Here is a 17,857-nt window from a genome sequence, read left to right on the forward strand (position 1 = left end):
TGAGGTTTGTTTCAAGCCCATCACCTGCCCTTTCTGTCCTCCCATCCTTGACGGAGATCCTGCTGTTCCTTGGCCATCTTAGGCTTCTGCCCGGACGGACACACAGGTACTGGGGATTGTTCTATCTGGACTTACCCAAAATCAGACGGTGTGTCTCATTTCTTTCAGAGCTTTGTGCAACACAAATCACCCAGTCCATTGTTTCTCCCAAGAATGCCTTTCTTTTCCTTCCTTTCTGTGTATTATACACATTCAATAAGGAGAACGTCTATTTTAATGCTCTGAAATGAAGGAGTGGTTCTAATGGTGGAAAGTTTAAGCCTTGTGGCCATCTACTTGAGAGGCTTTGATAGCATGCTGATCCTGGAGTGGTGTTCTTCCAGTCACTCTAACTCAGTAAGGTCAGCCCTGGCTCCCCATCCCTTGTCTTTAAATCGATCACATATAAATTTAGAGAAAGATAAGATCTCTAGAAGTGGAGACAGTAAAGCATAATAATTTACAGCTTATCAATTAAGAAAAAATTGAACTAGAATCATAATTCCATGTCTTCCTAGCTGTGTGACCTTGGTGATTTATTTATCATTTCATTGGTAAGTGAGGATATTTACCTAATGCTTATTGTGCTGCTTCAGTGAAATAAAGTATATATAAGAAACTTAGCACTAATACATAATTCAAACTATATAAGAAACAAAATATGTAAGGAACAGTGCCTGGCAGAGTAAACATGCAAAAAAAATTATTTCCTAAAACTGCAGTCTTTGCCACAGGGAATAAATTATCAAAGAAATTAATCAAAAAATGATCCCAATTTTTAAAAAACATGAATGTCTAGATAGAGAAATCCCAGTGAGTACACAATACAATGAAAAACACATTACCAGAAGTTATAATCATTATTAAATTCCACAATGCCTGAAATAAGAACAAATATCCTACAAACTTCCAAAGAGGGGAAATAGCATTCAAAAGATAAAACACTAGAATAGCATCACATTGTCCAAAGAAACAACGGTAGAAAAGGTGGAGGAAGTTCTTCAATTTGGGGAAGGAAAGTGGTTTCCAAACATGAATCCTGAATATACCCGAATTCTCAATCTAGTGTGAGGACAGAACATTTCAAACACTTGGGGTCTTAAAATTCACCTCTCACATACCTTTCTTTGGGAGCAACTGGAGAATGAGTTCCTACAAAAAGTAAATCAAAAGAGATGAAGATAGAGGATATAGGAGACAAGGGAAACAGCACAGGAAGGGAATGTCCAGGAATGTGCTGGGAGGTCAGGGCGATAGCTGTGCAGCAGGCCCTAGCTATAGACTGTGCGGGAGCATGGAGGGTTCCCGGAAGAATGCCTCTAAGCTGATGAAGCTGACACACTGTCTGATGTGTATGAATGTGCTGGGAGGAGATTTACACTCAAGCCAAGTTTGGGGATGAACTAGCAGCATGCTGGTCATTAACTCCAGGGAAAATTATATAGCGCAAAAAAAAAAAAAAAAGCTACACAGCTCTACTGTGAATATCTGCCTTGTTATATAATGCAACACTAAATATTAACCTTACCAAGAATTATGGTATAGCTAAATGTATGGTATAACTATGGAGGAAGGGGGTATGGGGAGAAATGTTGTAAGAGCAAAACCTTATTTTTTCATAGTAGGAAGTTGATAGATAATAGGAAACGTGAAGAAAATGACATATCTGTGTAGGTATTTTATTTAGCTATATAAATGTAAATAGAATAAATGGTTTAAAATGTTGGAAATGGTTATCTTGGGAAGTGGCTTTACAAAGTATGGAGGAATTGGGCAGGTGATTGCTTCCTGTATTGATTAGAAGCCACAGCAAACATAACTAATGCTCATCATATGGCTCTTTTCTCATTCCTGGAAAAGCAGAAGCATATTGTTTCCAAGCTCCTTTCCAGTTTGTCAGGGCCAAACGAGCAGCTCTGGCCTAGACAGAGCAGAAGTGATTTGTGTCATTTCTGGGCTACAGTGGTGTGGCCCTTCAGCACCTCTTCCTGTGCCTTAGCAACCTGGAAGGGACCAGGACAAACTGCAGTGTACCCAGTAGTCGGGAAGCCTTTCCTGTGTTCTTGAACTGTGACTTCGCAGCCTAAAGAAGGGAAGACTTGGCAAACTTTTTTTTTTTAATGTATCTTTATTGATTTCAGAGAGGAAGGGAGAGGAGGGAAAGAGATAGAAACATCAATAATGAAAGAGAATCATTGATTGAATGCCTCCTGCACGCCCCCTATTGGGTATGGAGCCCGCAACCCAGGCATATGCTCTTGACCAGAATTGAACCCGGGACCCTTCACTCCACAGGCCGATGCTCTATCCACTGAGCCAAACGAGCTAGGGCCTGGCAAACTTTTCTAGATATTCTAGGCTGTGCAGGCCATATGGTTACTTTTGCAACTACTTAACTCTGCTATTGTAGTGCAAATGAGTGTGTGGGTCTGTGTTCCAATAAAACTTTATTTAGGGACACCAAAATCTGAATTTCATATAACTTTCATAAAATATATTCATAAAATATATTCTTTTTACTTTTCTTCAAACATTCTTCGCTCACAAGATGTGCAAACACAGGTGAAATTGGCCCTTAGGCCTTAGTTTGCTGACCCTGCTTTATTTTTGCCATATATATATATAAAACTTCTTTGTTGATTAAGGTATTACATATGTGTCCTTATCTCCCCATTAACTCCCCCCCAACCCTCCCCCCCACTCATGCCCTCACCCCCCTGTTGTCTGTGTCCATTGGTTAGGCTTATATGCATGCATACAAGTCCTTTGGTTGATCTCTCGCCCTTACCCCACACCCTCCCCTACCTTCCCTCTGAGGTTTGACAGTCTGATCGATGCTTTTCTGTCTCTGGATCTGTTTTTGTTCATCAGTTTATGTTGTTCGTTATATTCCATAAATGAGTGAGATCATGTGATATTTATCTTTCTCTAACTGGCTCATTTCACTTAGCATAATGCTCTCCAGTTCTATCCATGCTGTTGCAAATGGTAAGAATTCCTTTGTTTTTACCGCAGCATAGTATTCCATTGTGTAGATGTACCACAGTTTTCTAATCCACTCATCTGCTGATGGGCACTTAGGCTGTTTCCAAATCTTAGCTATGGTGAATTGTGCTGCTATGAACAGAGGGGTGCATATATCCTTTCTGATTGGTGTTTCTAGTTTCTTGGGATATATTCCTAGAAGTGGGATCACTGGGTCAAATGGGAGCCCACTGCATGGGAGAACATATTTGCCAATGTTACCACCGATAAGGGTTTAATCTCCAACATTTACAGGGAACTCATACAACTTAACAAAAGGAAGATAAACAACCCAATCAAAAAATGGGCAACGGACCTAAATAGATACTTTTTGAAAGAAGACAGAAGGAAGGCCAAGAGACATATGAAAACATACACAAAGTCACTAATCATCCGAGAGATGCAAATCAAAACGACAATGCAGTACCATCTCACACCTGTTGGAATGGCTATCATCAATAGGTCAACAAACAACAAGTGCTGGCAAGGATGCGGAGAAAAAGGAACCCTCGTGCACTGCTGGTGGGAATGGAGACTGGTGCAGCCACTGTAGAGAACAGTATGAAGTTTCCTCAAAAAACTAAAAATGGAACTCACATTTGACCCAGTAATCCCACTTCTAGGACTATATCCCAAGAAACTAGAAACACCCATCAGAAAGGATATATGTACACCTATATGTTCATAGCAGCACAATTCACCATAGCTAAGATTTGGAAACAGCCTCCCATATATTTTTATTAATTTCAGAGAGGAAGGGACAGGGAGAGATAGAAACATCGTTTATCAGCTGCTTCTTGCATGCCCCCTACTGGGGATCGAGCCTGCAGCCCAGGCACATACCCTAACCAGGATTCAAAGCTGCTTACCCTGCTTTAAATATTTGAAGGATTGCAGTGCAGAAAAGCTAATATATTGTTTGTTGTTAGAGGATAGACGTAAAACTAAAGAGTGGGAGTTGGGGGGTTTCTACTAATCAGAGCTGCCTGTACAGAAAAGGCTGCCTCAAGATGTCCCTGTGTTTGAAATGTTCCCATAGTGGTGGGAGGTTGCTCAGCTCCCTTTTAATTCTTACATTTCATGGCTCTATAACAATTAAATTAGATCATTCAGATAAAACTGTTTTAATTTTTTCCAAAGTACAGTCACTTCCCACAGTTTAGGACAGTTCTTAGAAAAAGTTAGGTGTGTGTGTATGTGCCTGTGTTGCCTTAAGTATTTTAAATTAAGAATCTGTGGTGCCAAGGTTTGTAAAGACTACTTGCTAGCCTAAACCTGTTTGCACACAGCAGTATTTCCTAAGTTAAATTCAATCATAATCTCCAAACATCCTTAGCCTAGACTAGCTGAAGGTATAGACTTCATTTTCATCTCATTGGGCCACCTGGAAACTGCAATCAGTAAGTAGTCTTGGTGTTAATAGTCTTTCTGCTTCATTAAAATGTTAATTTCATGGATTTAATTTCCTTTGTAAAATGTACCACTGCAGGACACTATATGCAGATTTATTCTAAAGAAGACCAATTTGCATGTCGCATTTTAGTATATTTATTTCTCTAGATTTCTGTGTATTGCTATTCCTAGATATTTAATATCTTTAGATACTTAAGGCAATTTCAGCCTAGTAAAATGAGTTTTAAAAGTAATTCTGAAAGCAATTTTCTCATCAGTGACATAACTTCCACTTCTAAGAGTGAAATATACATCCCTTTTTTCTCCCTGCAGCTCTGAACCTCCATCTTTAAAAAAAGATTCAAATGCAGTTTCAGTGAATGATCAGAATGAATCTGGATAGTGCGAGGTTAGAAAATGGATGAGCAGAATCTTTTCTGTTCTATGGTGTCCTCTACATTATTCGTGCCAGTTTAATACCAAGTTCACATTTTTACTTCCCAAATCTTAAATTCTGACTGATTTCCCCAAAGGGAAGGTTAATCAAAAGATCTAACCAAGAGGCTGCTGCCTCCCTGATAGAGACTTAGGCTCTCCCAGTCAGTGCCCTGAAACCAATGATCAGAATGATTGCTCTACAGGAAGTCCAGGTAAAAACGTGCTAGTGCGCCCAGACCCTGTGGGTATCCTGGATGTTTTCTTTCATGTATTTGCCAATCTTTTCATCTCGCTGATTCTTCTCCTAACTCCTCTCTCCCTTCAGGTCTCCTGAGCTGCCTTCCTTTGCTTTTCTGGTCTCCAGTGGAAAAGCCATTCCCAAAAGTCTGTCCTCCTTTTGGCTCCTCTCTCATTATATTATACTAGAGGCCTGTTGCACAAAATTCATGCACTAGGGGTGGGGGGGGGGGGAATCCCTCACCCCAGCCTGCACCCTCTCCAATCTGGGATCCCTCTCACAGTCCAGGACTGCTGGCTCCCAACTGCTCGCCTGCCTGCCTACCTGCCTGATTGCCCTAACCGCTTCTGCCTGCCAGCCTGATCACCCCCTAACCACTCCCCTGCCAGCCTGATCGATGCTTAACTGCTCCCCTGCCGGCCCAGTTGCCCCCATCTGCCCTCCCCTGCCAGCCCGGTCACCCCCAACTGCTCTCCCCTGCCAGCCTGGTCACCCCCAACTGCCTTCCCCTGCCAGCCCAGTCACCCCTAACTGCCCTCCCCTGCCGGCCTAGTCACCCCTAACTGCCCTCCCCTGGAGGCCTGGTCGGCCCCAACTGCCCTCCCTCCCCTGCCGGCTTGGTCACCCCTAACTGCCCTCCCCTGCCGGCCCAGTCACCCCTAACTGTCCTCCCCTACAGGCCATCTTGTGGCCACATGGGGGCAGCCATCTTGTGTGTTGGAGTGATGGTCAATTTGCATATTAGCCTTTTATTATATAGGATTCATTTCTCCCTTAGACTCTACCTCCACTCTTCTGACTCCTGAGGTCTGACCTGTGTCTCCCATAGGTGGATGGGATCATTTCATTTCAGTCTATCACCTCAACTATATCTATACCAAACTCCTTACTTCTTCCCAACTTAATTTCTGTTCACTAGCGTCACTGTCCTCTGTACTGTCTAGCTAGAAATGTTCTGGGAGGTGGCTCACAAATATTTAGTTTATCTATTCCTTTTGATGAATGCCAAAAATTTGTCTTGGCCTAGGTCAATTGAATAGAGTTGGGTTCTTCTCAACCCAAGTATAACCAGAGAAATCTTTTCCTATTAATAATGGCCCAGTGAGGTTATTGTTAGTGCTCAGTCATGTACCCTCAGCTTTCACCACAGCAGCATGCAGTCATTTATGTTGCTCATCATTAGGCATGGGGGGTTGGGGGACAAGCCATTATTATGGTCAAGAATTGCAAATCATTTGAAGTTTTTATTAAAATGAACACAATTCTGAAATTACTCTGTTCTCAAGCTTTATAACGAATGGTTGGCCCAGGGCTATTGGCTGCAAATAGACCTTCCCTAGTTACTTTTAAAAATAGGAGTTTAGCAAATAACATTCCACTCTATTTCTTGGATGAGTGCAACTCTTGGATGCAACTCTTTTTTTCATGTATATGACTGAGGTTCAAATACAACTGGGCTAATAATTCAGATGCAATAAAAAAAATAGAGCACCCAACTTTCTGGCCAACCTGATACCATTTTCACTAATCGATAATGAGTTTAAAGCCACATATGTTTAAATTTGTCATTTTAAGATATAATTTACTACTGTCTCATTGATATTTCAATGAAAAGGAATGAGACAAGGTTGAGACATTTTTATTAAGCCAATTATGACAATTATCCATTTAGTCAGCAGATACTTATTGGTTGCTTATAATGAAACAGCATTGAACTCAGTGCCATCGGACATACAAAAGCATTATAATACCCATTACTCTTGAGAAACCTATATGATCTAGTAAAATTCCTGATTGAGTTGATAAGTTTTAAAAAACAATGAAAAAACTATGAGATTAAAAACCTGTTTCCCTATGATTCAGTGACGAATTCCTGAGCTCTTTGACAATTTTAAGAAGTCTCAAGTGTTAATTTTCATTTATATTCTCCTATTTCCACAGGGGTCTAGAGCTGATTCTGAGATTACTTTTAAGTCATTCTAAGTATTTAATAGGATCAAGAATGATGTCTTTTCAGGAACCCCACTCCACCCCTAAAGTAGGGACAGCTTAGTTTGACTTTGAAACTGACTTTGACCTTGGAACTTAGAGCAGGATCTCTCTCACACACACACACTTAAGTGAGAATAAGTTACATCACAACAGTATATGAGACAAATTAGCCTTAGAATAATTGAGCTGTCTTCTAGGCTGAAAAATATACCAGAATGCGAGTTAAGCCTTCATTTTGAATGGCAAGCTAGTGTTTCTGAGAGTCTTAGTGAATTTATTTTTGCTATCAAATTGCCTTTCCCAGTGTGGGCAGTATTTTTGTATGTATAGCAAGGGTTAAGAAAGGTGGAGATTACATCCAGAGAGAGAAGATACAAAGATAGTCCAGCCAGAGAGACTGGAAGTCATACTGTGACTGTAGCTGAACCAGCGATAACAGAGTATTTCTATTTCTGTAGAGAGACAGGAAAATATTGCCCCAAGAGTCACTAACAAATTTTCATAAGAATGATGGATAGTAGCAGCACCATAAAGAAAAAGCTATAGGCAGAGATTAAATGAACCACAAGAGAATATTCGTTTATATGGTCATTCTACTCACTTATAAACCTTCATTTTTTCTGTCAGACTAGATACTTACTAAAAGAAAGATTATTCATAATATTAAGTAGCAAATTTACTGTAAGCAATGTAAATTCACTGGAATAAAAGATAACCTAGTTCAACATAGTAATGTGATAGATCATACCATTTCTCACTTTATTACAGGTCAGTGAAGGAACCATTTAAAAATTCACATGTGGGCCATAATTCTTTCAAATATAATTAGGTTTTCATAGTCATACCTAGAAGAGAAATGGAAAACTTTTTCATTTCAGAACCATATGCAGAAACACACCATAATTCAGTCCCTTTCCATTGGACACATTCTCAATTAGAACAGTGTGTTTCTTCCACTGAGGGTAAATGTTGATTAATTGATGTTTTTGTTTGTAATATGTTTCAGAAATGGAAAGAATTTCAGTTATGTTTGCAGTATAATTAAATTAAGATATTTAAGTTTGTCTAAAAGACTTTTGCTCCCAAACTTAACATTTTGAGAGACTTTAAAAAAAGATAATGTAAAGACCAATTGTATTCTTCCAGATTCTAATGTTTTAAAGTGGTGCTTGTTGAGAGTACCAAACTACAATTTGGGGGCCTTTGTTCCAGTTCTTTTATGCAATGGAGTGAGCTAACTAACACTGGGAGGCAGGAAAACTAGATTTAAATTTAGTCCTTTTATTCAGCCAACTGTAAGCCTCTTTGAAAGAGTACTTAATCTCCCTGATCTTCAGTTTACTAAATTGAAAATGAGAAAGTCTTCAACTGTCTCCCAATATTAAATTCTTGAACCTAATCACCAGGGCTGTAGAATGAGAGTGACCTAGGTTAAACCATCCCTGCCCCTTACTGGCTTTGCAGCCTCAGACAGAACACTTAACCTGGGTCTTAAGATCCACTTCATGGGGTTATTGAGAGTACTGGATAAAATAACATGAAAGAGTACCTACATACTGTTTGGAATTCCGTGTATTTATTTATTTTCTTAGACTCATAGTTATAGAGGAGTCATTTCTCTAGTAGTTGTTTCTATGTTCAGAGCCATGTGGACAATACAAAGATGAGAAAGACCTGCAGCTTGCCCTTGAGAAATATATAGTCTAATCTAAGAGATATGATTTTGACATAAACACTTAGTATAAACTAGAAAAATGGTTAAGTGCTGTAAGAGAAGCTCACATAAAGAGTGGTGGGATTTAGAGAAGGAAGACAATGTGTACATTCTCATCAAATCCCAGCGTCCCGATGACCAGGAGAGAGTAAAACATAACCTTGGGATGTTACATTATTAACACAACCATGGTGATGTGTACATAAGAAGCGGCTGTTACCCCTTCCAGGTTGTGTCAATTTGTATTGAAAAGATAACAGATCCTGAGAGGATTCACTGAGAAGGGCATCTTCACTTTATGCCAAAATACATCACTTGGTTTTAATTATGAGGAAACCCCAGACAAACCAAATTGAGAAACATTCCACAAAGTAACTATCAGCATTAGTTCCTGGATTGATCTGGAACCAAATAAAAGGACAATAGTGGAACAGTTGGCAAATTTGAATAAAATTTCATATATAGATTAGCTAATAGCAAAGTGTCGACGTTAATGTAATTTTGTTTACCAGTAAGTGTACTGTCTATATGTATAAAAGACAAGTGACCTTTATGGCAGAACGACCAGAACAACTGATCACTATGATGCGCACTGACCACCAGGAGCTGCCCCTGGTGGGCAGTGCACTTCCACAGTGGGAGCACCGCTCGGCCAGAAGCTGGGCTCACAGCTGGCAAGCGCAGCGGCGGTGGTGGGAGCCTCTCCCACCTCCGTGGCAGTGCTAAGAAATGGCAAGGAGTGAGTAGGCGGGTGGTAAGGAGCGAACAGGTGGGCGGTTAGGAGGGAGCAGGCAGGCGGTTAGGAGCGAGGGGTCCCTATTGCAAGAGGGCGCAGGCCAGGCTGAGGGACCCCCTCCCCTCCATGCACGAATTTTGTGCATCGGGCCTCTAGTGGTTGTATAAGATGCTAACATTTGGGGAAGTGCGTGAAGTTTACTGGAAGTCTTTTTAGTACTTTGCAACATTTTTTGTAAACCTGAAATTATTTCAAAGCAAAAGTTAAAAAAGAAAAGAAAGATAATGGATTCTCATATAGTATAAATTCTTTGCATTTTAAGATAGTTTAAGAAAAGACCTAAAAGTTTTAGATTTATATGTGAGAATTAAGGAAAGCTAAGTGCCACCACAAAGCACTTAAAATTTAAAAATACTTTACAGGTTTCACTCGACTCACAACCAAAAACTAAAACAATGCACACGAATACGAATACAGATTACTTAGATCTTTTATAGAACTGCTGTGTCTTCTGCAGCAGGACTGTTTTCTAACAGTTAGCCCTTTTGTTACATCTGAATTTCTCCATGTTAAAAAAAAGGTCTAATTTACCAATTCTTTTTTTCTTTCCCAGTTTATTTTTAGTAATTGCATTTTGTTTAGTTTTCTGTAATGAACCAAGTGAAAAGCGGTTGTGGTAAATAAATCATGTGCAGGGGAAAGCAATACATTATCATTAGGATTCCATTATCATTTAATTAGGCATTCCATTATTGAATTGGTGTCTCTGGCTTCTCCTGGTCTCTGACTAATCCTGAAACAAATCCTTCTTTGTGGACAAATATTAGCCTGTAATAATTAGAGTATTCTTCTAAGCTGAGGCTTTTCATTAAATCTCTTTCTGATTAAGATAGCTCTCCAAGTACAGACTGATTTAATTTCATGTGATTTATCCACTTGTGTATCAATGACTGGTGGAAATTGTTTTTAACATCAGAGGATTAGAAATATTAAAGTCATCTTTATAGTCATAGATCTCCCCAGTATGTAAGACCTTGCTGTCTGAATGGTTCTGTAAACCTACATCTGATGTCACTTTGCTAAATTTTAGAGTATCACAAGTGTTGTAACAGGTTATCATAGAAAACAATACACTGATTCTGTTTTATATTATAATATTGAGCTTAGAGTTAGTACATTCTGTGTTCCTTGGGTTTAGGAATCAATTTTCATTCCAAATATTTCAACATATTAAATGTGCTGTTCTCTTTTATCAAAAGTTCAATGTCACCAGAAACAAACAGATTGTAGATAAACATCCTGAATTAGGGGCCTCCATGGACATGAATGTTATGTGTTTTGTTGTTTTTTTAACTATTGGACTTGACCATTAGTGCCTCCTGACCCTCTGTCTTCCTTCTGCTTTTCCTCTAGTTTCCAATGATGAACATTTAATTTTGTCCGAAGTCTGTTTGTGCAGTTATTTTCATTTTTTATAACAAAGCCCTTATAATCTGATTATCTTTATAAGAGAGTTATGGCACCAAATTAAAACCCAGTCCTTACCCTAAAGTAAATAGGATGGTCAGTAAACATTGACAGAAGACATAAAGAAACACTAAAATAAAATAGCACAACCTAACAAGTTCAGTAGAAAGGGTAGCATGGTGGGAAATGATGGGGAAGTTGCTGCATCTCTTTATTATTATTAATATTTAAAGAAATTTAAATATAGTGAAATGCATAGACTTTAAATGTACAATTTGATGTAATGCATACCTAATCTAGATATAGAATGTTTCTGCCACCCAGAATATTACGTCATGACCCCCTTCCAATCAGTGTGCATGCCCACAGCCCACTACGGTACCATGGATTAATTTTGCCTGACTCATATAGTTCTTTAATGAATCAAAGTCCACATCAAAAGTCTATCACTGACAATAACATGGAACAGAACAAAATGACATTCAGACACTGCACCATCACTCTGTGCGCCCTTGGCCAAAACACTTAACCTCTCTGGGCCCTGCCTGCGGTGTTCAATTAGGTGATCCTCATGATTCCTTAAAGATCTTACACTGTGCATACATTTGTGATCTCAAAGACCCCACCATCCATTTGATTCCCTGGGCCAGCAAGAAACCTGGGCTCCATCCACCTTTTCACTCTGTGACATCAGTTCTTCCTTGTAACTTTGTCGGACGTGTCACTTCCTTTGGCCTCTACCTTTTATTTCTTGTCTTTCCTGCCTTACAATGACCATCAAGTACTCTTCCTACCTCTCTTGCCCTTGGTCCTCTCCAAACCATTCTTTCATTGCCCCCAAGGTAATTCTTGCTAAAATGAAACCATGGATCTCTTCCTGTTAAAAATCCTGAAGTGGTTCTCCACCATTTGAGCTGTTTCTCCCACCTGCAGAACTGAGTTCCAATTCCCAAGTTTGACAATGAGGGCCTTTACTGCCCACCTCCAGCCTGCTCTTAGTGCCACAGCCCCAGCCTGCTCTCTGCCAGAGGTTCACCCTCCCGCCTCCAACTGCCTCACCTGTTCCCTCCCCCCTTACAGATGCACCTCTGGTCTGTTTAGGGCACTATGCATGCCTGTCTCCCTAGTTCTGTTGTGAACTCATGAGTAAGGTTAGGGCCCATGTTTTACTTATCTCTTTATCTCTAGCATCTAACATATGACTTTGCTGAAAACAACCCCAGAAAAATTCATCAGGAGAGTGCTAAGGTTGATGGTAATATCGGGTCACAGTCTTACTAGGACTTCAAGTTGATAAGTTTTTAAAAATAAAAAAAAAATCATATGGAAGTTTTCATGGGTTTCTGGTCACTTTATCAAGTCTGATTCTGAGTTTTTCTTTCCAGTAGCTGTCATGGTAATATTGGGTTAAAGGTGGACAGTTTGTGGTGTATTTGGAGAGAAGGGTATATTAATAGGAGGCATCAAAGCAGTGAATCCTGTTGATAGAAGAGGGCTGGTCCTGTGCCTTTTCATTTGTCTCAAACCTGACTTCTGTGCTTACCTTTTTAGTTCTAGGATGTAGGTTACTGTTTCTATGAATGAAGATCATTTCTCTCTAAAACCAAAATGACTGGTAAATATTGACCCGAGTGCCTGGAACACCAGTATTTATAGCCCTGTTTGTTCCTCATAGTTCACTCTGTTCTGATTGTTTTCCAGGTTTTGGCTCTGCCTTGCATTGTGAGTCAGTATTGCTGCCCAATTATCTAACTCAACCTGTGCTTCCATCTTTCCACACCTAGGGAAGAACCTCGACGCTGTCCACGACATCACGGTGGCGTACCCTCACAACATCCCTCAGACGGAGAGGCACCTCCTGCAAGGGGACTTCCCCAGGGAGATCCACTTCCACGTGCACCGCTACCCAGCAGACACCCTGCCCGCGTCCAAGGAGGACCTACAGCTCTGGTGCCACAAGCGGTGGGAGGAGAAGGAGGAGAGGCTGCGCTCCTTCTACCAAGGGGAGAAGAATTTCAGCTTCACCGGGAAGCCTGTCATCCCTCCATGCAAGTCTGAGCTCAGGGTCCTCGTGGTCAAATTTCTCTCTATACTGTATTGGACCCTGTTCAGCCCTGCCATGTGCCTACTCATGTATTTGTACAGTCTTGTTCGGTGGTATTTTATAATCACCATTGTCCTCTTTGTACTGCAAGAGAGAATATTTGGTGGGCTGGAGATAATAGAACTTGCATGCTACCGTTTTTTACACAAACAGTCACATTCAACTGCAAAGAAAGATGAGTAAGATTGTAAGGTTCACAGTGTGACAACCTAGGAAATATTTGGGAAATGTAAGCCTTTGTAAACTGAGATGCGTTTTTGCATGACTATGTCAAATATTTCCTACTACCATCATTATTTGTTAAAGATACTTTGAACTTAGTTTTGTGGAAAAATATTGCCACACACATGGTTGTTTTTTTTAAATCTCTGAATGTAATTTCAACATGCAGAGCAGGGAGCAATTGCTGTGAATTAACTCGGGCCAGAGTATTCTTAAACAATCATCAAGCTGTTCACAGACAAGGTGCGCACAAGGTTTTCTCAAAGGCTCAATCCCATTTTCTAACAAACTGTGTACAAGAGGCGCAGCACTGGCCCAGCTCAGCTGCTGGCACTTCCTCCTGGCCCCTCCCTCCCAACTCCTTTCTGTGCCAATCAAACCACTACATCCTTCCTTCAGACCAGAAAACAGAAAACTCTTGTCCTTTGACCAAACATTTTGATAGAAGCCCTTCATTATTCGTAAGACCGTGGCAGTTAGCCTGCGCGACCTGGGAGTCAGAAGACCACCTGTGCCCTTTTCTCCTGTGGAGAATAAGCCCTGGGCTGTCTCAGGGCAACTGCAGGCTTTCCACTTAGAAACCTTCGTTTACTTTTTAACGATAGGAACTAATACAGTGTAGTTCTTCACGCCTATTTAATTGCGCATGCTTAGTGCTGGTTTCTCTACAGCATGTCAGCAGGTGTAGCCTCTTGTGTGTTAAAAACAGTAAAAAGTCACTTTTTTAAAGGAAAGTGTAGAACATTCTGTTGCTGCAGTCAGAAACTCTCCTTTGAAGTTGTCTCTTTTGAAATATTTCTCCAAAACCTGCCTACAAAAGGAAGGTTAGTGCATTTTCTACATGTGCACGGGACTCTAACTTTTGCCATTAAAACAACAACAAAACCCTTGCAGACAAGGCAGTAATGGTTTATCCTAAATTACTGAACTCTCATAGCCTTGACAAGCTCTCCTCTTAAAACCAAAATAACACAAAAATGAATCCTTTGTGTTTTTTTTTAATAACAAGGGAGGGATCTCATTTTTAGTGCTAGGCTTCCTCTTTCAATAGTAAAATTTAAACCCCGTTTTGACCAGTTGTTCACCTAACTATTCCAGTCATTTGGAGTCAGTGGAAAACGCAGTAAACCAACAGCACCAGCCTCCTAAGGCATGAGAAGCACATGGTCAAGTTCCCCTCTCCTGAAGCTGCCACTGCTTTTTTTGACACATAATGAGGATGCTCGTTAGAGCAGCAGAAAATCGAAGGCAATTAAAAGGCTTTAGCTGTTAGCAAACTTGTCAGCTTTACTCCTGCCTGGAACCCGCCTCAAAAGCTGTTTATTGCTCCAGGTACTCTTTTGCACAAATGCCTTCCCCTTACTTCCATCTCATTTCTGCTGGACGGTGACTTTTACAAACTGTTGAAACATGAGATATGCACATTGTGAGCTGAACTTTGAGAAAGTCCTGTCTGCGCAGGGCAATGTGGACACCCCGTCCTCGCTGGGGGAGGACTAGCCAGGGCCTCCGCCAGACGCACCAGCTATATGTAACAGCCCTTGAGGCTGTTAAACCGCCAGGAGCTCCTAATCAGTTATTGTGTGCATCTGCGGCAAGCCCAGCTGTGTGTCATTTTTAGGGTATTTTTATTTTATTTTAATATTTTTCCTAATAAAGGAGGTTTCTCTCAGGCTTCCTTTGGTTATATTTGGAAACACACAACTAGTCTTAACAATCAGGATGGTGATTGTCCTGGGCATAGGGGAGGTGCTCACACTGCAGCCCCTCCTCCAACCGCACCACTCACTGCTCCCAGGGCACGTCCTCCTTAACGCTGCACCAGTGGAAGGGAAATCCTTTCCTCTCTCTGTTAAAAATGTTTTTTCTCATAAAAATAACACGTTTAAGATAAAATGCAAACTTTTTTAACCTGCCCAAAATTCATAAGCACTAAAACTGAGGTATAGAGACTCCACTTCAGAAATTGCTTATTTGTTTTCCAACACACTTGTATTTTCTCTTATTTAAAGAAATTAAAGAGCTAAACGGTTTCTGATCTGGAACTTAGAGCCATCTGAAGTTGGCAAGGAAATGTCAAGTAGAAATGAATTTAGCTTCTGTGTTGTGGTGGCCTCAGGAAGGACCCCTGCACACCTTCCCACATCATCTCTGTGGACTCAGAGCAGCTGCTGGCACCCACTCATCGCCCTGTCAGGCCTTTGCAGGTGAGCTCGTTGGCCTTTGAAGTATTTACAGTGCTGTGTGTCCAGCTGTTAAGTCGCTTCCACCCGGATACGCTTTCAGTAACGTGCTCGTGGTTTATAGAGGCTGTAAACGTTCCACTGGAAACGGGAGCCCAGGAGGAAGGCACCCGGGTTCCTCCACCAGAAACCTTTCCCAAAACAGCTAAAAGAATTGTGAGATTCAGCGGGAGAACACGGTAAAAGGTTAGAAGAAAAATAAGTGTTAGAGCCCATAATTTAAAACTAATAAAACCTTTCCTTGTGTGTAATACTATTACACACAGATTAGGGGGAAATAATAGCGTCCACTTGAGTCACCTGGGAGCCGGGACTGATCGCTGCCGAAAGGACTTGAGCTCTGGCCCCACCTCATGCCCCGGCACTTTCACAAGAGACTCTGAAGAGGGGCAGAGGGGGGTACCTGCTGGTATTCAATTGTTTACATTTCTTTATATAAATGTGCTCTCAGTGCCTTAGTTACAGGTCCCTTTCTTTTTCTTCCAATAATTTTGCAAGGTGTTTCTTAGGTAAGTCTCTTCGCTACTCACTGGGAGTGGTTCATAAGCCACCAGGCACCATGGTAAACACGACTCTGAGATGCCACCAGGAGAAGAGCTGGAACTAGCAATGCATACTAGTTTCCGGGTGCCTGGGAACTAGTGTATGCCATAGAGAACACGCATGGTCTCGTCACAGGGTGCGCTTCAGGTTAGATGTGGCCCAAAAGGTGTCTTGTACCGACCTTAAATCTTTATTTCAGAAGAGAGTCTTGGTTTGGGTAATTTATTTTTTAAAGGATTATTATGTGCAAAACACCATGTTTTAAAAATAACTCACAGAAGGGCTTAGTTTTCAGTGTCCACTGGTATGTTTATGAGTTGTGTTATCTGTAATGTAAACCCCAGAATAAATCAGAGTGAATTAGAGTTTACACGTGGGCTATGTTTCCATTTTTGCAGTAAAGACAGGGTTCTACTTTGTTTCTACACATTGCTCTAGTCTTGTAATAAGTAATAGTCAAGAAAGACTAGTCACCCCTTTCAAAGCTGTTTAAAAATGACGAAGCAAGAAGGGAATATATTGCCTCCCTAACTGGGAGTCCAGAGGCCACAGTTGAATTCAGGGTTAGGGACTGTCTTCCCTCTCTCAGTTCAGCCCTGAGGGCAGGTTTGGGTTCTATGCTAATACCAGCACCAACAGCTGAAAGAGGTAAATGGGACTCCTACTATCGGGGTTTTCCTATGAAGCCGATCTTAGACCCAAACCTGGAAAATGTAAAAAATGTACTAAACAAACAGACACATGCACAGAAATCGTGGAACTGAAGGGTAGCAGAATATGCTGCCCCAAAATGTGTCGGGCATTCAGGACACACCACCCCAAAACATGCCGCTTTGGTATATTATTCTGAGCAGGGCACTTGACACAGCAGATGCAGGGAGAGGCTTTCTTTGAACTTCCCTTCTCTGCCTTAAGACGATCCTCCACAAGGAATTTTATTCCCATAAATCCCCTCCCCGGAGTGTCGTCAACCAGGGAAGACTGCCTCTTGTCACAGGAGAAAAGACCAGAAGCTGACACCACACCCAGATTCATACTTCCATCCCTTCCAAGGGCCCATTCACCTCTCCTAAAAGTCACTCTCCCCTAAGAGTTCTACTCCCCCTCCCCTTTTCCTATCTAATCCTCAATTTGAAGTCACCTTGGGGAGTTGTTTTTTCCTGGGTTTCTTCCATGTATAAGGAGGGACACATATTAGTAGACTTTTGTTTGTTTTCTCTTGTTAATCTTGTTTATTACGGGGCCTCAGCCAAGAACTCAGAAGGGCAGGGGGACAATTGTTTTCCTCCCCCACAGAACCTACTTCTAAGCTCTGTGAGGCTCCACTGGCTCCTGGTTGTGCAACAAGCACTTGGCTTGGAGGAGTCCCCTGCGGGGAACCCATAGCGCTATCCTCTGGGAAAGAGGCACCATGTGGGGCGCAAGAGCACAGCCCTCTAGAGCCCTGTCAGGAACTGGCCCATCGATGGCCGTCTCCTAGCCCCTTATGTTCTTCCGCTTAACTCAGTTCACTGATGAGTTACACACGGGGCTTACGCAGCTCCCTGTGGTGGGTGGGTTTCTGATGCAAGGACTTCAAAGGCCAGTTAGGAAGCCCTGGGACATGCACAGATGGCAGTCTACACACAGACAACACACTCCTCACGCGGTAACCTTTCTAAAGTAAAATAGAGGCCCGGCGCATGAAATTCGTGTGTGGGTACGG

The 17,857-nt window shown here is 41.4% G+C and overlaps 1 protein-coding gene across 4 annotated transcripts in view; it reads left to right on the plus strand.

The window, feature by feature from the left end:
- Positions 1–16,522, plus strand: part of LCLAT1 (lysocardiolipin acyltransferase 1) — a 190,431-nt gene extending 173,909 nt beyond the window's left edge. For all 4 annotated transcript variants that reach the window (XM_070428943.1, XM_070428940.1, XM_070428942.1 and 1 more), the window contains one exon: positions 12,825–16,522. In XM_070428943.1, coding sequence (XP_070285044.1) covers positions 12,825–13,327 — 503 coding nt within the window. In that variant the 3' untranslated portion in view covers positions 13,328–16,522. The remainder of the gene's footprint in view (positions 1–12,824) is intronic.
- The last annotated feature ends 1,335 nt before the right edge of the window (positions 16,523–17,857 follow it).

The sequence above is a fragment of the Myotis yumanensis genome, unplaced genomic scaffold (assembly GCF_028538775.1).
Source record: "Myotis yumanensis isolate MYYU_CA2020_CCGP unplaced genomic scaffold, mMyoYum1.0.hap1 SCAF_11, whole genome shotgun sequence".
NCBI classification, from domain to species: Eukaryota; Metazoa; Chordata; class Mammalia; order Chiroptera; family Vespertilionidae; genus Myotis; species Myotis yumanensis.